The following is a 23,445-nucleotide window of genomic DNA, read 5'->3' on the forward strand; positions in this document are numbered from 1 at the left end:
TACAGATGATACTTCTAATAGCGTAATTGTAATTCAGCGTTGCAGATAAGTTTCTCCGCACGTGTGAAAATGGCCCAGGATTGAAGGATTTGCCGTAAACTGACAGCCTGATGTTTGTCGTTTGTGGTTGCAAGGAACCCAATGAAAACCAATAACAAAAGATCCCATTACACATGAGACCACACAGCCTGCCCTATAGGTGTGACATGAAGGGTACATTCACCTCAGTCCCCAGAAAGTGCAATATTCTTCCATAATCATAGGACCACAGCAATTTTTGGAGTCATTAAGTGGTTTAGAGTTTTGCGGAGAGTAGGATATAATTCAGGTAGACATTGAGCTACGAGCCACTGTTTTCATTATCTTTTTCATCCTAAAGCGCTGCGACTAAAATTTAAAAGAGGAGAGTTTATTTTGCTAGAAACTGTCAGAAAATGTGTTCTCTGTGACGAACAAGTCTGTAAATAGAACCCCTTACATTTAGGGTGATTCAGGTAGAAACTGAGATGTAAGCGTGTGTTTTTAGACAGTGAAGTGGGGATGAGCTGCCTGTGTTTCATCTTTAATGTTTTCCTTTTTGATTCTTCCTAAAGCAGCACCACTTCAGTTAGAAAAAAAAGAGAGTTTATTTTGGTAGAAACTGTTGAAGAATTTGTTCTCTATGATGACAAGTCTGGAAATAGAGCTCCTTACATTTTGATGTTTAGGATATATGAACAAGCAGTAGTAGGTAGAATTAAAGTAGAAAACTTTGTTGAAGACCCATTTACTGTGCAAGGCACAGACACAAACATGGTCAAGTGGGGCTATATATTTTGATTGAAAAATGAGATTATGCTGTACTTGAAAGATATATTTTGGGATGTATCTGGTTACCAAAAAAAAAAAAAAAAAAAAAGGAAGAAATGTATTCTCAGAGTGGTTTTGTCCAAATCTTCTCTCTAGTATACATTATATATGGCATTTTGATATTTTTGCTGGGTAAGTTACAAGTAAAAGGCATGCTGAATATTTTCAAAGGATTTGTTTGTTTGTTTGTTTTTTACCAGTGTCAAGTTAGGGTGCTCACATCCATCTAGAAGCTTCACACGATAGGGTTAATCAACTTGTGTGCTTGTACACGAGGCAAAGATTGTTTATCAGATTTGAGCGAAATCAGCTGGGTCAAAGGTCACATGACCTTAACTAGAAATCTTTACTTCATCCAAGAAAGTGCAATGGTATTAAGAGTTGGGAGGAGGGATCACAATGAATAGACAATTGTATCTATAGATGAATTGATAGAGAGTGAGGGTCAAAGGTCAGGATCAAATATCACCAAGTTTTGACTAAGGATGTCATTACTGGCAGCCGTTACGTTAGCGAGAAATGTCCTCTGATGATGCAGTGTGGTTGGGAGGAAAGAAATGTATGCTCAATTATGTAAATGGGGTCAAAGGGCAATCTTTAAATTTAAAGGCCTAGATCAGTGAACATCATGTGAGGGTTGGCAGTAGTCTTGATGGCATGCAGCACGTACGTGAGAAGGTAGAGGCATCCCAAGTTGACTTGCTGTAGTGTTTTCCTCTAGTTTCCTTTTTTCCCCATTTTTTCTGTTTTAATCTAGTTTTATTTTTGTGTCTCCGTCACAAAATTGAAAGTGGCGTGGATTATTTCAGACATGTACACGGAGAGGGCGATACCTGATTCTTTCTATTTGTTTGGTCAGAAAGCACTCTGGACTGAAGAGCTCTTTTCCTGGTGTCGCGTATCGTGCACCCCTCTTTGTTTAGATAGGTATTGGCCGCCATCGATGGATCTGTCTGTGTAAACAAAGAGAGAGGATCGTAAGAACAAGCTAATGAAATTCGATATGAATGATATTGCCGCTATACGAGCTTAAATACACCGAAGCTGGCTCTCCCACAAGGTACAGAATCGTAACTTTGACGTAAGCGATTGGAGCGTGTGGCACACTGGCATGAGCCGTCGCAGGATGGGTCACGTGGGGTGTAAAAAGATGCAAAAACCTGGATATCGTTTCTGTTTGCATTCGCGAACGTCAAACTGGCATGACAGTAAATCATGTAGCAAGAGCACAAAGCAATATACAGCGAAAAGGGTCACCAAAAGAGAGCATTCATGTGGATTTCCAGCGAATACATCTCCCCCTGCTGAATGGTTCCTTATTAGGTTGTTTTTGTTTATGTTTTTGTAAGCATCACATTCACTCTAAGCAATTTGAGCTAAAACTGACAGTCTGTGCGAATGATTATGAATATCATTATTCAACACCTTAATGCACCAACACCGTAATGCACCATTCATATCATGACCTGTTCTGATGTTAACCCGTTGAGGACGAGTCCCGAGTACACTCGGGCAGGTGTCTATGGGAAATGCGCCTTGTAGCAAAATCAGTCCGTCCTCAACGGGTTAAGAGTAAATATAAACATCCTCTCTGAAGAGGCTACCCTGGGGAAGTGAGACAATATTACTATTATTCTTGCAGGCACATACCCTGAAATAAGACTATCAAACTAATCAGAGGTACACTTGTATATATGCCTCTTTAGTCTGTGCAACTGTAGTCTGTTTGGGACAGAACATACAATCTTGTACATCGTAGGAGTGGTACATACAACTCTTCTGGAAATTAAATAATGCACCGTCTTATTTCAATCTGGCATTGTGTGGCATGGTGTGGTATGGTTTGGTTTTGTTCAGTTTGCTTTTGAGCACTCGAATTCGGCCATAGCTGCTAAATCTGCTGGAAGCTGCGGGAGAACTTGAATTATCTTGTCATCTCCTGGCAAGAGACTGCATAGACTCCCCACATTTATGAATGATACATTTGCCCGATGAGAGGCAGGGACCACACACGTATCTCACAAAGTGTTCTATAGAGCCTCCCCGACTTTTGAGTGTGAATGTTGGCAGCCTTCCAGTGGCTGCATGCTATACAACACCTGAAAAGAATGTACAATGTAGCTATCCGATTGGTCGATTCCCCATCACGTGACACGCAGTTAACCCGTTGAGGACGAGTCCCGAGTATACTCGGGCAGTTGTCTATGGGAAATGTGTGTTGTAACAAAATCAGTCTCTCCTCAACGGGTTATAAGTACATGTACCATCGCACACTATGGCTACCAGCTGTGCAAATTTGTTTGAGCAAAAATTGATAGTGCATGGCTGACATCCCCAATTTCCATCGACTCCCGTGTTAAACTCACGATTGACTCAAAGTTTTTGTTTTATTGCATGGCTCTGATGTCACTATAAACAAACATTTGCTGTGCGCACCCTACAATTATAAGCGTGCTTACAAGCGTGTACTTTTGTCACTCAATTCTGTAAACAACTTCAACCGGTCGGTTTCCCCTACATACGTACATGGCTGACTGTGACTGTGCAGCCACTCATTCACCTTTCACAGAAAATGGTTGCCATTTCTGTGCTAACTTCAAGAATCTGTGTGGACCACATCTGTTGACGTTCGAGGTGTTGTATAAAACAAATAGTGTATGGTCTTTACTCATGCACTGGAACAAGATTTCGCACTCAGTGAAAGATGAGGCACACTATTTAACTTGGTTTCACCTCGTCGAATAGAGTGCCTCTATCTTTCACTTCATGTGAAATCTTGCACCGTCGCACTCTTGACCATTCACTATATGTATATTATTGAATGCAGTGTACATTGTAGCTCTCCCTTCTCACGAGAGCATTTAAACTCCTTCCATGCACACTCAACCATTTGGGCTTTATGAATATGAAGGAGTGTGATTAAAAACCCGCCCCTGGGATGTGCTAAGACTGATGCAGCCACATTGATTTTCGTGGTGGTCATATTCTTCTTTAGAATTTGCAACTGAGCAGGATATATACAGGTATGTTAACTCAAAGTGTTGATGGTGGATTGAGAGCCTTTGAATCTACTGTTATCTCTCTTTTTTATTTGTAAGAAAGTGACTAATGAACGTCATGTTTTACATCATACACTGTCTAGACATATCATATGCAGTGATGAAAAATTTAATGAATTTGTCACAAATGAGGATTTTTATTGATTGTTCTCATTGATATCCAGATGGGAAGGCAAGGGGACGGATGAAGTCGGAAAAGACTCCAAGAGCGGCGCAGTCCGGGTGCGTGTGAACCCCAAGTACTACAGGCCGACGGAAGTGGTAAGTGACAGCGAGCTGTAACTTGACACTGCTCCATACACATAAACATTGCAAAAAACGTGTTAATCTGTCTATGCACTTCTACTTTTCAACAGCTGGATGAGTGGACCAATAGGTATGCACTGTTTCTGTACAAAACACCCATTTTCTTGTTTCCTGTTTCAATATCCGTTCACCTGTGCATTTCTTTTTCGACTCACTATTTGCAGACATGGTTAGATTCCATCACACTTTGGTACATCCCTGAGGTTCAAAAGTCACACAGACTTCCTGTAAATGATAAGGAGGGCAATTGTGTGAAAGCAGAAATGCTGGCCCATGATTTTTTTTTTTTTTTTGTTCTTCCTGTAATATGTAAGGTTCTTCCTTGTGAGGACATTCTTTTCATTTCATTATATTCTGTTCCATCCCCGTGCATGAATATCACAGCAGAAAGATGCAGTAAATACTGTGGTAGATTTATTACTCACAGGTTATCATTTTCAACTTCTGTTAGCCTCCATATACATTATTTCTTCACTTGACCTACAAGTAGAACTGGATGAGAGATAATCCAAAGGAGATCACAAACCTCTTAAAGTGTGAGAGTCAGATTTTGTTAGACACACATGTGAGTGAATCTAATATAAATGTTGTCTGTGCAGGGGAAGTTATTTCATGGAAAGAGCAAGTGTGACTTGGGAAGGGAATCATGACTTGGGATCATCTGAACTCAGACTACGACAACGCAGAGGTTGGGCTTCAAGCACACATGAAGCTTTGGTGATCTGATGGAATTTTGGGAAAAATTACCTTCATACTTCATTAGAATCATTGGTATAACATTTCTTACAATGTATGCATTCAAAATAGTATGATGTTCTCTGATTTTTTTTTTTGCTTTCTTTTTTTTTTTTATAACTCTTTATGTACCACGCTCACACGCCTGACTCAGTCGACGGCTTGTCAACTTCACATATTCTGCTCAAATGCACAAACCCGCCCAAACCGATCGATAACTCACCAAATGTTACATACAGTATAGTGAAAGTGTTTCTTGTTATTCCATTCCTGTCACATGTAGCTTTACATTTTATGTGGTGACTGACTATCAAGCAGTGTTCCCTACTGGATTTGCGAGTAAATTCTAAGTTTCTGTCACTGTTTTGTGCGCAAAAGTCATGCCTCTACAATAATATACATCGTAGCTACTGGTCATTTGAAAGCAAAACAGTTATAATAGATTTGTCATACAACCTACATCAAATCAAAGCTTCGCTCCATAAGGAGTCATCCATAAGAACACCATACACATTACACATTGTAGATTATAAACTACAAACTACTTTCTGCTATGTCAGATGCTGGAACACTCACTATGGTTTTAAAGCTTTTCTTTACTAAACCTCGCTCTTTTGATGTGTATGTCATTGAAGACATGGAAGAAAAAACATACATGTACAAAGATTGTATGTGTGTTTTGTGATGGCCTGCTGTCTATCAAACCTGTCCAAAATAGTGAAACTGTTCTCTTTCTCACAATCAGTGCACTACACGTATGTTCACTCCTTTTTACTCCTCACGACTTTTGCAGCAGTCCATTTGAGTTCATTTCACCTCACCTTGTCCAGGTAGAAGTTCTTGATGACATACATCACTGCAAGGCCTGTCATGATGAAAAGTAAAAGTGTTTCCATTTTTAGTTTTATGTATCAGTGGTTATGCACTCTGCTTCCTCTTAACCTGTTGAGGATGGGCTGATTTTACTGCAACACGCGTTTCCCATAGACACCTGCCCGAGTATACTTGGACTCGTCCTCAGTGGGTTAATTTGATATCTTGTCTATCACCTTGCTATCACTACACAGACCCAATAGAGTCAAACTTTAGGGACGATATGCTGTCAGGATATGTTTTTGCCAAGAATCAGGAATCGGAAGTTAATGTTCTTTCTCTCTTTTTTTCTATCTTTTACTTGAACGCTGGAGGTTGTGTGTAGTCCGCTTTACTTTTACGTCATCGTGCCATATCATTTTGACCAATCACAGCATAAATGCTTACATTGTTTCCATTCCTGTTTGCCTCACAGTTTGACATTGCATGGGACATACATTGTACATGTTAAGATATTGCATGCCTAAACGTTTCTGATTATTTTCTTCAAAACCTATCATTCATTTAATTGTTCGTTATTATTAAGCACATCAGAAGCTTTTGCAACGCAGAAGAATATATGTCTATAGGTTTTGCGCTTTATAAATTGATATATTATTATTATTATCATTATTCACAGAATGGTACAACCTTCTCCCCACCCCACCCCCATCCCCATTGCTAAAAATGCAGGATGACCCAGTCATTTGCATAGATGCATGCTTAATAAGGGAAAACAGAATAATATACAATGTAGATGATGAATGGAGTGGTCTTACCTGTTCTCCCAGTCAAAACTTTCATGGGGAATAACAGGTTGCCAGTAGAATGGCTTGGCAAGCTCGTGTTAAGTGCAAGGACACACACACAGGGTTGAACACTTGTTGAACATAAGGTGCGTTCACACTGATGGTGAAATATTGTGGTATTTCATGCAGTATTTTGTAAATATGAACATAAATACACCATGAAATACCTACATGTAGCAAAATGCCGAGGTATTTAGAATGGTGATTTAAGCTTCACACAAAATATGCATTCAAGATGTGAATGTGAATCATGTGTATTCATGTCGCAAAATACCATTAGTCATACAGCAGTATGTTTCTCAGGTTACCTGACACACTTTATGTCTTGACCCATTGGAAATACATACATGTATGTTAAATGCTAACCAGAAATACTGCAGGTGGTGTTTCATGCATGAGAACGGTATCAAGTGAATTACCACAGTATCTATTACAGTCATGTGGCATTTCGACAATGAGAACAGTGGTAACAAATTGCTGCGGTATTAAATACCACTGTCAGTAATTCCAGTATGAATGCACCTATTCACTCCAACCTCCAATGACCTCCAGTGAATAGTGGGATGTTATTAACCCTTAATGCGCCCAGGGCATGTAGCTGTGGCTTGCTGGCCTTTTCAACGTTTATTTCGTTTATCCCTCCAAACCCTATTCAGTGCTATTGTAAGTTAGCCAGCCCACTGAGATATACTTTAGCAGTGTGCCCCAGTCTGACAGGAAAGCCATGGTGAAACAACAGGGAGTAAAAGTATTCAGGTAATCTTGGTGAAAAATTAGAATTAAAGGTATTATTAATCTTTATTCATCTGGCAGTTAGTTTCCAGACATCTGTACCAATTGATGAACTCCAGGTTTGTGCTCAAGGTTAGGGCTCGCTGCTTGTTCTTCCCCCACACCCCTTCACTGGTGCTGTTGCTGTTTTACTCTTTTCCTATTCTTTATCCCTTTGTTGTTCCTTATGTTGTTTGATGTTGCCTCCCTATTCATCTTTATCCTTCACAGGTTGCCCCCTATGATCCTTGGGATCATCACTACTAACCCACCTCTACCTTTTGTCTGTCCACCCACCTGCTTTAATCCCCTCCCTTTACTTGTTGGGCTCCTTGCCCATGACTTCCAACCAATCCCTTTTGTTTTCTTTGTTCTGTGTCCCTAAGCCCTCCCCTGACTGTTCTTGTTTTGTGTAGTCCTTATATGTCATTGCTTTCCTTGCCTGTTTGTCATTTTGCCTCTGACGAAGATTCTGCTCGGATCAAAAGCTCAGGCCCCTTTTGACTCCAACCGGTGAATAAATCACTCCCGTGATGTGCCAAACAAACATACAGATAGCACAATGTAGATTTCTCATTGGATTTCATTAAGGTGCTTTAGCCCTTTCTGTACATCTTTGTGCACTATTATGTTACTTGCCAAACCTTCTTACAGGCATTTACAGGGATGGTAGTTTTTGTTGAATTGGGGTATTCAGATTTTAACTTTTAGCAAGAGAATTAGAAACCACTTAAGAAATATGAAAGAGCATATACAAGTATGTACAATTCTAAGAGGAATGCAAAGTTTATTTATTGAAAATTGGTTTTGAAATGAAAAAAAAAACAAGGAGGTCCTAATGAAAGGTGGGACCCACCTTTCATTAGGACCACTTTGCTTTACTTTGTTTTGTGATATACATTGTATCAGCCATTTCAAAACCGATTTTCATCAAATAAATGTTGAATTCGTTGTAGAATGTATGCTGTACCGTATGTCCAAAAAAAAATTACAATGGGACCCTCCGCAATGATATCTTTAAACATAGTGAATCAATCCAAATACAAATTCAGGGTATGAAACTACAACTCATTGCACACATCTTACAGAAAACCCCATTCGATTTGCTTCAGTGGTCGAAGAGAAATGAGGAATTTTGTAGAGGATGTCAAGAATCTCTTCCCTCCAAGTTCTGTCTATTGTATTCACACACAAAAGCATTGAAGTGCTAAACTTGGAAGAATCAGACTCATGACATGCTTTACAACTTTTCACATTTCTCTGTGACCGCTTAACCAAATTGAATGGGGTTTTCTGCGATATAGAGCTAAGATGTTATTTTTTAAGACCCTGAAGTAGCATTTAGACAGTTTAATCATATTGGGTGTTATCAATGCGAAAATTTGATTGTAATTTTTTGGGGGGACATACACTGTACTGTAGCTTCCATAACCTTCTAATTATGAAGTGTCATTTTTTTTTTCAATGCGTCTGCCCCTCCAAATGAAATTTGTAAGTTCGTAACTGCTGATGTATAATTTAACAAACATGTTGGAAATGACGACAGGTTTGAGGCCGTGATTCCTTTTTTCTGACATGTTTGTTAAATCATAGATCAGTAATTGTCATCTTACCAATTTCATTTGTAGAGGGAGACAAAATGAATGAAAATGAATGAAAAAATTCACACCTCAACCTTCACCCCGTTGCTTAATATTCTCTTGTTTTCAGGTTTCTAATTATCTTGCAAAAAGTTGGAAACCTGAAGCCCCATCTCAAGCAAAACTATACCATCTCTTTAAAGGACAAGTTCACCTTCATAAACATAAAGATTGAGAGAATGCAACAATATTAGTAGGACACATCAGTGCAAGTTTGAGGAAAATTGGACAACCGATGCAAAAGTTATGAATTTTTAAAATTTTTGTGTTGGAACCGCTGGATGAGGAGACTACTACAGCTTGTGAGTCATATGCGTACAACAGTATAAAGAAAATGTAAAGAAAATTCAACATATTTTCACTTTTTTCGCATAATAAAAGAGCACTTGACTTGCCTCTTTCTAAAGGCAGGGGGAATAATATTACCAATAACATTTGTCGGTAACAAGTCGGACGAATGTGTACTTTTTTCAAAAGATGAAATTTTCTCATCCAGCGGTTACTGCACAAAAACTTCAAAAATTCATAACTTTTGAACGGATTGTCCGATTTTCCTCAAACTTTCAATGATGTGTTCTACTAATATTGCTACATTCTCTCAATCCTTATGTTTATGAAGGTGAACTTGTCCTTTAATAAGAGATGTATGCCCCCCCCCCCCCCCACACACACACATGCTCAAACCCAAACACAAACTTGACTGTTCTGAGTCAAACAGCCCACTGACATTATGTATGATGCAATACTCTCATTGTGACTGCGTGGAATAAGAGGCTTTACATAACCACAAATAGCTGACATTTAGAATCAGGTCTTTCAGAGCTCAGCCCTTAACCTAGCTAGGCCTGAGTGTACTCGGGCAGGTATCTATGGAAGATGCATGTTATAGTGAAATCTGTCAGTGGATGTAGGTTGCCTAATCCTTTAATCCCTATTGTCACATCATAGCCTTCCTGTTGTAGGGGAGGCACATTATCACACCTGAGTGGGCTGGCTTTAACTTGAGATTACAATAGCTCAAGTTTGGAGCCATCTATGACTGAATGCTGATGATAATGGACAGGAAGTTGCAGCTTAGTGCCTGGGTACTTAACCTGTTGCAGACATGCTGATTTTTTCTATAACATGCATTTCCCAAAGACACCTGCCTGAGTATACTTGGGGACTAGTCTTCAACAGGTTAAAGGGTTTATAGTGTGAAGCATTCAATGTCTACCAGAGGGGAAGTGCCTTTTAGCTAGCAAAGTTGAGGAAAAGTGAACAAAAGGGTTTGTAATTGAAAGGTCTATTATGAGGTCCGATCAAGGCCCATTATGAGGTCTAGTCTAGGCCTACATGTATATTATGAGGTCCTGTGTAGGCCCTGCTACTGACAGATGCAGATACCAGAATGGTCATCTTACACTGTCCCATACAGGGCCCAGACCTGTGTAAGTTTCCAGGCTTATACATTGTAGATGCAAATAACCATGGGGACACAGGAACAATTTGTATTTGTACCTATTTACATATCTATTGCAAATCTTTATCCAGAGTGGCCTGATCAGCATAAAATGTATAAACAGCATGAAATGGACAAATAAATTTCAAAACGATATACATGTAAAGTAGACACACAGATCAAGTATTTAAATAAGATAATATCATACAATTATACAGATTTAAAATAGACTAGCTGCCGGTCTTCCTCATGGCTCTGTTTTCGTTAAAAGCCATGGAACATGAACAACAACATTAACTGTAGAAGCTTACTTTGCAAGATCACCCTCCCATTTATACAGTCATTCAATTAAAAGATTGCTGTGTGATCAGAGTCATATCAACTTAGTGTAGATCTGACCATGGAAAGCACTTTTAGTTCATAAAAATGATGGGTTTCATCAATTATTAGCAAGTGTACACATGTTGCACGTCAATGAAATGAACTTTCATATGACGTGCAGTTGTCTGTACCAATTTCTATGCCTTGAGATTGTTCTTGAAATAGTCTCATCATTTTTATTCTGATGGAAAGACCTATTGATGATTAAATACTTTTCTCCTGATAAAGTTATACATTGTAAGCAGTATTATGGAAGTGTATTTGGAAATGTAAAACTTTCCGTGAAATTTTTACATGTGGGAATCAGACATTTCTGTAACGCCGGGGGGGGGGGGGGGGGGGGGGGGGGGGGGGGGGGGGGGGGCTGTTTCTCTATTAAGAAAGCTCTGAAATAAATCTTAAGTTACATTTACTGGCAAATGATCTTGGGGCAATTTTGGGATCAAGCAGTAGCCAGTGAAGTTAGTAACTGTTTCACTAAACCATTTGGGACCAATATTTTGCACCCACCTTGCCATGTACTAGAACCACGCTTCTCAACCTTTTTTTTTTTTTTTTTTTACCCCGAGGCCCACTTCAGCTCCTGTAGATTCATGTATTTCCGTATGGAAATTCCGTATGGCTGTTTCTCTATTAAGAAAGCTCTGAAATAAATCTTAAGTTACATTTACTGGCAAATGATCTTGGGGCAATTTTGGGATCAAGCAGTAGCCAGTGAAGTTAGTAACTGTTTCACTAAACCATTTGGGACCAATATTTTGCACCCACCTTGCCATGTACTAGAACCACGCTTCTCAACCTTTTTTTTTTTTTTTTTTTACCCCGAGGCCCACTTCAGCTCCTGTAGATTCATGTATTTCCGAGGCCCAGGTAGATCAAATACAAATCTTTTTTATTCAATTTTTGGCCAATATCGTGGCTCTCCTAACAGAGCTTTGCAGCCTACCAGTGGGCCGCTGCCCACCAGTTGAGAAGCATGGTTCTAGAACACATCTTGAATTTCTATGTATCCTGTAAACTAGATATGATCTGATCTGTCCCAACTTCAGGCCCGTTGTTTGGCTCAATTTAGTTCCCGTGTTAGTACAACAGAGCCCAGATGGTTATTACACTATGATGGCAATATTGGTCACAAAAGGCATGTTATCATTTTGAATTACAGTGAAACAGTGTTTGTGCTTGTAGGAATTGTACAGTACAATTGTAAATCTCAGTTTTCTGTAAAACAAAAAACAAGAAACAAAAAACAAGAAAGAAAGAAAGAAAGAAAGAAAGAAAGAAAAAAGTACTCCGCCTGTAGTGGAGTTATTGAGTTTGATCAAATCACTGCCATATTCAATAACAGCCCATACAAGCCTCTTGAGACTACATGTATCAGCTCAATTTAATGTCACTGACACGCAAGCAGATTGTCGATAGTAGTGAGGAATTGTAATGGTATAAAAACTGTGAAGCCAAAACAAAACAACAAACAATATGTGACCGTGCACCTCAAAACAAACAAAAAGTCGCCAGACATGAATTTTTAGTTAAGACCATATTCTGAAAGAGCAGACTTTTAGCTTTAAAATGATATATAACTCAAATCAAATGGACTCTCCTAACCTATCTAAATATTGGAAAGAAAGCACAAACTCAGGAAAAGTGTGAACTGAGAAAAGAGGCTCTGAAGTACAGTGTCTATTCAAATGCTTAATCTTTACCAAACCGTGCTGGCTGTGCGATGAATGGGACAAAAAACAGGAAGTAAACCACCAGAGTAATAACAATGAAGAGATTATTAGATCAAACTGAAATTAAGCATGCCTCATTAACACATTCTGTCCATAATTAATGCCAACTTTCAAAGCAGTAGCCCTATCCTTTCAAAAGTTATTAGAGTTGAAAGTGAAGAGTGTGGACAAGGTTTTTCAGAAATGAAAAAGGGATTCTAAAGACACACCTAATCACACTATTCTACCAGAAATGTTGGAGATAAACTGCTAAAAAAAAACACTTTCCCGCCCGTTTTATGATACCAAATTTTAGCATAATGTAAAAGAAGACCCGCTCTTTCAGAAAATATGAAAAAGTCAACTTCGGCTAGGTTGACCCATTTCACTTATTTCCAGTCCTCACGCAAAATCAGTGTGTGCAACTTTATGTTCGTTTTGAGGTGCACGGTCACATATGAAAACAAAATGGGAAAAAGATCAGCCTCATATGAAGTGGTGTGTCAGTTTCTTGTTAGACACATTGATACTACACAGCTGAGTGTGTAAAATACCCATTCTGTGTCACAGGCAAATATGGACAAGTCAACTTCAGCCGTGGTGCAGTAAGTGCAATGCTGCCCTCTCTTGACGAGTACAAGTACAGGGTTGGAAAATATCACAGTTCCATTCAGCTTGCTGTAAATTGATCCTTCTTTCCACAAGGAAAATAAGATGAAAAATAATAGCAAATACATAAAAAGGGGGGCAAGAGGAAAACAAATATTGAATAGTATGAAAATATAAGATTCATTGAGGGTTTCATGAAAATTTAATTTTTCTGCATTGTAAATCATAATACAAAACTGTATATATGTTTTACTCTGTTCCTAAAGTAGTCAAAGGAGGTGTTTTGCACAGGTTCCGCATAGGGCAACAAAATTTGCACTTCATTTATGTACATAAAGAATGCCCATATAATATTAGCACTAATGTAAAGCAGGGTTTCCAGTGTCTGGATGGTGTGAATTCTGTTGAAAGTTCTAATACTCTCCCTCACATGTCCTACAGACATCAGCTTTGCCATGCAAAACATTCACTTCTGTTGTGCACCTGCTCTGAAACAGTCCTGCTGCACCTTTTAAATGGGGCATGTCCCGCCTCCTGATAGAGTGAATTTTATAAAGAAAAATACTGATATACCCTCATCAGTAAGAATAACTAGATAATCTCAAGCTAGCATGATTGTTTTTCTTCCCTTTTTTCTGTGAGTGATCCGAGTATCTTTGGTACGGCGAGGTGATAGAGTCCCCTGCAAAAGGACCAATCTATCAGCAGTTTTTAGACCTTGAGTTGGCCCTAGCAATAAATGTAGTCTACCGCCATCTGTTGGCCATCTATGGGCCAGTTGCTTACAATCAGAGCCACAATACTGACAGTCAAATATGCATAAAGTGGATCTGATAGGACTCGTCAAGAAGCTTTAGCACATCCAATATCTGATGGTTTGGGGGTTTTTTTTATACAAATGTAATTAAATCAGCTCACACTTTCATTCTTTCAACTGACAATTTAAGCAGAAACTCACCCTTCTTTGACTTATGCACAGTTGTGTGTGCAACAAACAACATTATACTGCACACAGTTTAATGCGTGCCCAATGCCAGTGATTTTTGTGTGGGTGTTATTCTAATATCTTCCTTTCATCTTTTTTTTTTTTGCATTTCCATGTTTTCTGTGATTTGATCATTTTTTTTTCCAGTGACTGCTCTCAAGTACAATGTAAGTCCTTGTGTATTTCATACTAGCCTTTTACCCTTCTTTGGCAACACCAATATTCTGTTTGCATATTTTCAAGTCAGTATTTTTCTTTTCAAACAGTTTACTATATAGTCATACTGTAAAAGTGGATATTTTTGCGCGACTAATTTTTTGCGCTTGGCCAGATAAGAAGAGTTTCGCGTGTTTTTAATTCCGCGGAATCAAGACATCCCGCACAGGAACATATGGCAAGCAAAAACATTTGCGTGCTTTTATTTTCGCGCTAGTTTCTGGTTGCGCGAAATGCACAAAAATTTCCACACCATGAAAATTTCCACTTTTACAGTATCCTCCCCTTCTAAGGTATATTTCATCTTTGCTTATTACAAATAAAGTATTTTGCACCATTTTTTCTGTGTTATTATTATTATCTGAATCTCTTTCTATAGTCTCTTCCAACGCCTTCAAACATTCAAACCGTAGAATGAGATGATCTTGCGAATGAGACATGGCATAAGAAATGATAAAGGTTATTAGTAATGACTGAAAAGGCTTTAACTGTCATTGTTGTTGTTGATGTTGTGACGGTGGTGTTATATATAACACAAGTCAATAAACTCTGAAAGCATTCTTCGAAGAGATTAAGATCTTGATTGGCAGGTTTTCTGCACCGCAGCCATGGATGATAATTTTTTTTCCCTTTTTTGCGGCTTTGAAATGTTGCGTGAATGCAATGATCGATGCTCCGATCTTGAGGGTGTGAATATCTTCTCAGCCAAGGAAGAATTATGACAAGTCAACAAGACTCCTTGTTCCGTCCATGTTTGTAAATTACGGGCCCGCATTGTCGGGGGAAGTCAGGGGCGCGTTTTTTTATGGGGGGAACTTGGTGACAATAGTTTGTGCCCCCTTTGGGTCTTCCTCGCTTCTTTTGTTCCCCAAGTGTTTTGGTGGCTCTGGATTTGAATGGCCGACACAATGCAATACAAGTTGGATCAAATCAGGCAGAAATGTTTATAAAATGGTGCTACCACAGCGGAACAGAAGGTTTGATTGGGGCAATTTTCCTGACGTGTTTCTTCGCTTCCAGTATTGCTCTCACATTTTTCCCTCTCCCCTCTCTCTCTCTTTTTCTGGACGTTCCTTTTCCCCTCTGAGAAGAGTGTTGAAAGCAGTGGTCAGGGGGTGAGAATAGTTTCGGGAATCACAGCGTGGAGAGGGTTTCTTTTTTTTTAATGGTTCCTCAAAGATTGGGTGGTTTACGGTTTTTACTGTCAGGAAGTTCCATGCGATGCCGGGGAAAGAGGTTTGGCGTGCACAATAGCGAGGTGCCAGCGCCGAGAGTTCGCCTACCTCGCGCGCAAACGCCGATGTCGACAGTATAATGGCATACTGTGATGTGGTTCAGGCGTACACGTAGGGAGCCCTCAAGGTCGGATTATCAATATTGGTTAATCTGGAAAAGCACTAATGTGCCAATTCAATAATTTCGTCTTCTCCCCCCATTTTTTTTCCTTTCCCCCTTTTGCCTTACAGGCCATTATTTCTCTGCCATTCTACCCATGTCAAAAGCACGTTGATTGACACCTAGATTCGTCCGTTCTTTCACCTCAAATTCACGCTGAAATGAATCGTGCCTTCTCCGGGCACTCCCTAATTGGATTAAGTCACAATAAAGAGGAAGTTTTTCTTTCCTTTTCTGCAACTCAGCCGAAAGCAGCCATTGCCATTTTTTCCCCCTCTCTCTTTTACCCCTTTACCTCTCCTACATGTACGATCCAGGCAACCCATGTTCACCAAATTCGTCTCCTCACTTCCCCCCCCCCCCACCCAAAAAAAAAAAATGCCCCGCCATACCACACACTTCCAATTTGTAAGATAATGTTTTACACGAATGTGTCCTGTTTTGGTGCGCCAGGTCGGCTGGGGAAGGCAGATGGTTAACACTTAAAACATGTTTTCGGGCAGTGTGTATGTCAAAGGACCAAAATGGGCACTTGGCAAAACGAACACCAACACTCCTCGTTGGCGGCTCCTCTCGCAGCCCCGCCCTTATGGTTAATTCATGGCCGGGGCCATTCGATACCCCGGACTCGCACTCTCGCGGGATCCGGCATCATGGGTGCAGTGTCTGTCCCCCCCTTACGCCCATGACAACTCTTTAAGAGTCTCAAATGCTGCCATCAAGTTCATTGATGTATCATTCTACCCTTCAGCCCTGTGTCTTTCTTGCCTAAATCCCCTCAAAATGAGTTCTCAAATTTCCCTTGTGTGTGTGTGTGTGTGTCTGTCTGTCTGTCTGAGCATTACCTGGTTCTCTTTTTACAATGTTTTGACATCCCATCCAGAGATCTCTTGTAATTGTCATCAAGTTTCAGTAAAGTAGATGCATTTCAAGTTCATTCTTAGATACAAAGAAGGGACGTGTCTTTATTTCTCACCTCTTATTGCAAAGAACTGAGTTTTATGACACATTAGCAGCAAAATTTATCAAATGCATACAACCTGCATTCTTATAAGGTGTTCTTAATCTAAATCTTTGTACACTAAGAAGCACAGTATTTGGATGTTTTGTTAGGATTCAAACTAGGGTCCAAACCTGGACGTTGATAGCCATTCTTTGGGGTAGGTGGAGTTAGCGAGTTATTATCTGGTCGAGCGTAATAGTTTGTGTAACTGCTCTCGTCTTCTCCGGAGAGTAAGGAAGAGGCAAGGTGAAGATGAGATGGAAGGTAACTTCCCCAGGTGAGAAGAAATAAAAAATGGCCACGGATCCACCAAGAGGAAGCAGGCAGGAGGCGGTAATGATTGAAGGGTGCATCTAATCGTCCGGTGGGTAGCGTTTTTGGCCAAAGCCGGGATGATCCTCCGCCCTGATCTCCGAAAACACGGCTCCAATTTTTTTTCTTGAGGAGCACACCTGCACAGCCCCCTGGCTTAAGTGGCCGATGATGGACACAGGAGGGGAAAGGGTTTTACAGACGTGTATCTTATTTCTCCCACCTCCGGTGGCAAGCCCCGAGATTAGCCGACCCCTAGAGATACTTGCCGGATCAGGGGGGTTTGAAGTGAAGGGGGGCGGTCCACGCCCACCCTGGAAATCCAGCCCGTTAGATGAAATGACATCTTTCTCGCAGAGCACTGACGTGCTACTACCGCACGTATACGATTCAATCCCATCTTTGTAACAATTTCCTTTGATTTGATCTGTTGTTACTGTCGGACAACCATTTTTGTCACCTTCGTTGAATCCACGATGCCTTTTCTCAATGGCAGTGAATCGTATTTAACAAGATCACAACATCAATCATTAAGGTTCACACCTTCTGATGTAGTGAAACTAATGTATTGAAGAATGTGGAGATGTCATTTTAAACTTTTCAACACTTTCAGACTGAAAAGGTCAACTTCTAAAGAGCCTTTTGCAATGTACAAAAAGTTATTTTCCAAATGTCCGCATTTTATGACTCCTCTCCATGCAAACAAAATGAAGACAGTTTCCCATTTTAACAGATATTCTTAGTGTCATTTATCTATTGCTCATAAGTTCTCTACCATTTAATAAGTATGTTTTTCGAGAACTATTGTGAATAAAAAGAAATGGCACTGGACTTAAAATGATGAGTTTCTGAGCTTGAAACCTTCTTTATACATGGTGGATCCCTTGATGAGATGTGGTACCCATACCACCCTCCTTCTAGCTTGGTGTAAAAACTATTGCAGTTACCAGTAATTGCAATGGCTGCATCATCCATACATGTCTAGGCTACTCTATTGTCTCGTTATTGCCATGGTAGCAGCATTCAGCTAAACTTGTCCATCGATAAAAGGGCTTTATTATGCCAGGAGTGGAGGGAGAAGGAAGGGAGCAGATGGAAGATACTAAAATGATAAAGAAGCCAAATTACTCCTGAAGGAAGATGTTGTCAAGGAAACCTGCATCCATGACCATTCTTGTCTTGGGCATCACATAGTGTCCTTTGGCAGCGGTGATTTCCAGTTGCTTGACCAAGTGATTCTGAGATTTGGGGAGAGCCGAGAAAATGAAGTGATTAAGATTATTTCAGATGCAAGTTGGAAATCAAGGCACCATGCACGTGGCTGACAGAACATTCATGTCCGTAAGCATGGAGATCATATTACAGTTACTTGCATTTGATTATTCAGTGTGGTCATCATTATTATTATTATCATTTTTTTGATTTTGGATGATCATTTTCTGAAGCTTGCCAAGAAGTAGCCGTCTCTGAGACATTTTTAAAGTCTATGCAGCATCTAAGAGAAATTCAGGAGACTATTTTATGACAGGAACATACTGTGGCAGTTGTCATCAGACACAATTTCCTCTTTTTTCATGCTGTAACCATGCACTAGAAAGTTCTTTCTTTCTTTCTTTCTTTCTTAATTTCTTTCTTTCTTTCTTTCTTTCTTTCTTTCTTTCTTTCTTTCTTTCTTTCTTTCTTTCTATTTGTTGATCATTTAGCCTGAGACCCCTTCATGTCACTGTGTTGTTGTTGTTGTTGTTGTTTTTGTTTTTGTTTTTTTTTTTGGGGGGGGGGGTGAGGGGTTAAGTGTCATTCTCAAATGTTAGTGTGGTGTCATGAATTGACACTCATGACCAGAGTTTGCGAGCTAAATAATTTTTTTTACAAGATGACATTAATTTGATTAAACTGACCACTTAAGCTGGAAGCAACTGCTTGAAGTTTGGCTAAGAAGTCAAGTGGTCCACAAAAAAAGAAGAAACTGCTAATAATGCCAAAAAAAAACCTTTCAGTGTTCACTAAGCCATTCAAATTCCAAGCCATACTGACTTTCATGTACTGTATACGCCATATATTTAGCGAGTCTAAATTTTCCCGAATCGGTACTTCCCGCTGTTTTTGCAAGTGGTTAAATTCGCGATCATGGAGCACTGAACTGAACGGAGAATGTATACGTGTACATCACATTTATATCGAGATCAGAGGTAATTTTTTTGGTATGTCTTTAATTTCACGAATAACACCTGACTCGCGAAATTTCTTGAAAATGAAAACCTCGCGAAATATTCGGCGCATGCAGTATCTTACGTCCCAGTCTCAAAAGTCTACAAGAAGAATCCCCTGACATTGGGGAGACCTGAAATGGAAGGATCCTACCTTTAAGCTCTCACAGCATGTCGTGGCAAAATCATGCTTGACAAAGGCTCATACCTTCCTCTCGCCGATCAAAGTCAGAAACTGGGCCCCTCACGCCTTCTCCGTGCATTGCAGTCAATGTGTGTGTATGGTTGGGTACAGTCCTATAGCATGTTCGCTGCATTCTGGGGTTATAAACCCCGTCCCCGGACCAGTACTCGCATATATTATTTTTCAATTTCTTAAGCCACTTTTGCCCATGGGCTCCATCAAAATACACAAGGCAGAACTCCCTCCGCCCCCTTTGGGCCGGTTGGGACTAATTGGTGGGCAGCTGAAGTTATTAATTCTTCTCGTTCTAGAAGAAAATTTCATGTCATAGCATTTTGATGTAATTTTTTTTTTGTTCAAAAAGAAAATGAAAGGGAAAGGATTATTTTTTCCCAAAACTTCTTTTTCTCCGAACTTTTTTTTTCCTAATCAGAAATTTGTTGTCACTACAGATTGAAATGGGGTGTTATGCTTGTGTCTACATTTTAACAAATATAGTCTTTGCATATTGCATGCTAAAATAATGGAAAATAACTGTGATGTTGAAGTGTACAGGTTATGAGATATGCACCTGTATGCATGGTGTTGTACAGACTGTGACATGCATTTGTTCAATGTTTACTGGCGGAAGGGTAATGAGCACCAAACTCTAAAGAACTCACAAGCAAAGCTGACATCTGGCTAAGACTAGTCTGCTCCGAATAAATTAGACCAGGTTGTGAAAGGGATTTTCAGGCCCCGCCATTCGGAGGCTTACTGTGCAGATAACCTGAGAACAGGAATCTGCAAGTGTACAGGAACGAGGAGTATTCTTACCCGAAATCGTCATTAGTATCGTGTGTGGTGTCTATCATTCGTCATGTTTTATACTAGCACAACCAGGGTGCAGTGTTTGTGTTTAGGGTTGGAGGTTTAGGAATTGAGCAAAATTTTGGAAAAGAGAGACCCATGAAAAATAGGCCCATATTATACCTCTTTATAGACATAGGTTTTGTTCTCTATTCTATTAGCTTTGAAGTGGAGCACATTTGTACAAACTGAAATGATTTGATTGAAATGTAATTCAAGATTCAGGAGACATTTCATGCTGATATTGAGTGCAGATAATGTCTGTGTATGATAACATTGCTGACAACACAACTGCTGTTCATGCTATGGCGCCATCTAGTGACAGGGTTGAGTCATGATCAGGTAGGGCTCAGTCGCTTTTCATATTGTTCACATTATATACGACACGTTGGAATTTGTTTCATTTATCAGGGAAGCCAAGTTCTTGCATTGGAGCATCACTAAAACAGGCTTTTAATACATAATCACTGAATCATCACGATGCTTACAGAATATCCCCAATAAAAGAGAATCACACCGTCACATCGTTTCCATCAAGATACATGACAGACTTCTGTCGGGCTGCCAAGAGCTGGGCTTGTAGACATATCACAGCGTGACAAAATCCAATGGAAAATATTGACATTTTCTCACCTATTGTCACCATCAAATAATCTATTTCCTCCTTTTTTTGTTTGTATAGGTTTCTCTCTATCTGGTGTTCCTTTTCTCAATTTTATGACATCTCTTGTTTGGTGTGTGCAACCCGCTGAAAGCCCCTTTCAGGTTTTCTGCCCGCACACACTCCGGGGCGAACTGGAGCGTTAAAGTTCAGTTTGGGCCACCCCATGGAGGGGTCCTCTTCTCTCGGTGGTTCCTCTCGCGTGGGGGAGCTCATTGTAACCTTCTTCCCTGCTCCACCTCCCCATTCAGGGCTAATCCTAATTGACCGATGCTCATCAAAAATTGCGCTTTCTGTTCATTCGTTCTTTCATTCGTCATCGCCTTCTGTAATTTTCTCTCATTATTTCTCTCCTTCCTCTCTCCATCTCTCGTTCTGTCATTCTGTCATCCCTCTAGTCTCTGTCCATCTCATTCTATCTCTTTCCCTCTTTCATCTCCTCTTAACCAATTTGTATCTTCCACTGAGTCTAGTCTAAATTAACATGTGAAGATGCCATTGACATGGTTATTAATGAGAGAGGGAGAGAAATAAGCTTGGACAGACAGTCGAATACTCAGACGCAGTCCATACCATTATAAGAGAGTCATTTTCTTCTCTTTTTTTTCAGCAACGTATAACTTCCCCATGGTACTTTAATTGATCTTTTGTGAGCGATGTTCTGTACCATCCCATTTGACCCAGGCAGTGAACAAAAAAAGAAAAGTAATGTCACATATTAACTCTCTGCTTACTGCAACCAGATGTGCTATGTATGAAATCTATGGTTGATTCCTCATCTTTCTTTCTTCTTTTTTTTTTCGGGGGGGGCTTTTCTTCTTATAGATTCTACCTCATGTCAAATTGTTTGGATGAAAGGATGGCAGTGCCTTTCACTGCCAGTAATGGGCAGCGTCTCAAGGTATGCCATTGTGCAGCAGGCAAATTAACCCATTTAGCAATAACTGCTTTCACGCTGCCTCATTATTCATTAAATTTACCACTCACACACACACCCAAAAATACATCAATTTCTGTGTGCTGTCATATCTTAGTCCAACGCTATAGTTGTATATTTTTCTCTTTTTTTTTCTATAGATAGACAGTTTCTGTCAATATTTTGTGCATTAGCATGTTACCTGTAAAAAAATTGAATATGACCTCGCTACATCTGTCAGGGAAGTAATCAAATTCTAAAATTTTCATTCCATTTTTGTTTATATTTGAAATAATATGTTTTTGTTTGTCATTGGATATCAGCTAGTCTCTAGAAATGTATTCACATTGTGATTGCTACATCCATATTATTTTGACTAGGAGATCAATGCTTCATGGGAATTTTTAAAGGTGGGCCATATTTCAATGGTCACAAAATTAGGATAGCTAGTGCTGTAGCGATTGTGCGCTCTCAACAAAGATTATCCAGCAAACCTAGCAGCGGTGGCCCTTCTAATCTGAGTCTTGAGAATATGCAGACCAGTGATAACGCACTCACAAGCAATAAAAGTTAGCACATTAAATGACGTTGCACTGAACTTAGATTGTTTGCGTTGCTGTCATGTAGAGCTTTGGTGTTAATATTTGCTACTTGCTTGTTACTGTTTATGTGTTCACATGATGTTTTTGACCCCCTGGGGTGTCAAATAGAAATCTGCCATTTTCTTAATTTTCTCTTCTTCTTTTTTCGCTGTACCCTGGGTGACCAAAAATTGGGTGAAAAGTAATTTTTTGTGCTTTAGAGAAGACAATTTTCTTGCATCAGTGAGTTCAGCAGTGCAGCGACATCATAACATCAGCGCTCATAACACACACTACACCAGTGATATCAGTGTCACATACAGACAGCTACACTACTCTTTGCATTACCAGTCCATGGAAGGCATAAAATAAGTAATCATAGGACAAGATAATGGACCAAAGCGATCTAATCATGATTTTCAAAATTGCCATGACATATTTTGAACACATAAAAGTTATCTCAATTATTATTATCAAGTATTTGTTATTACTGGAAAAAAAAACCTCCGTAACAAGGTTGAAGTGGTTGGTTTTGACATCGTTATCGCCAGCTGCTGAATTTTGGCTGCCGTGATTGCAGTGTGTAAAGCAACTTCCGAACACAAGATGGCGCCATACAATGCGGTACCCCAGGACACTGTGTGGTGCATTGTATGAAGTCTATTTCACACTCAATGTTCTATATATACTATTTTTCCATCAATATGTAGTACAGCTAATATCCATTCTCTCCCTCTCTCTCTCTATCTCCCTTAATCTCTGTAGATTTGTTTGTTTTTTATTTGGTTATATTTTCTTTCAGTATATTATGTTGATCTCTATTTTGTTAGGGTGTTTCTCTGTCTTTCTCTGTTTTCCCCTGCCTTGCACATAAAAGCAGACACAGTTTATATATACTTTTTATCTATCTCTCCCCCTCTATCCTTCTATTTCTCCCTCTCTGTCATTTTCACTGTTTCATCTATCATGTTT

The 23,445-nt window shown here is 39.6% G+C and overlaps 1 protein-coding gene across 1 annotated transcript in view; it reads left to right on the forward strand.

Annotated features, from left to right (window-relative positions):
- The window catches only part of LOC139712380 (GDP-mannose 4,6 dehydratase-like), a 100,939-nt gene that overhangs the window by 62,323 nt on the left and 15,171 nt on the right, over nucleotides 1–23,445 (forward strand). Inside the window, exon 9 of the mRNA XM_071624205.1 lies at nucleotides 4,073–4,169. Coding sequence (XP_071480306.1) covers nucleotides 4,073–4,169 — 97 coding nt within the window. The remainder of the gene's footprint in view (nucleotides 1–4,072; nucleotides 4,170–23,445) is intronic.

This window comes from Diadema antillarum, unplaced genomic scaffold, assembly GCF_040938485.1.
Source record: "Diadema antillarum isolate AM-2024a unplaced genomic scaffold, OU_Dant_1.0 seq00001795_RagTag, whole genome shotgun sequence".
Taxonomy (NCBI): domain Eukaryota; kingdom Metazoa; phylum Echinodermata; class Echinoidea; order Diadematoida; family Diadematidae; genus Diadema; species Diadema antillarum.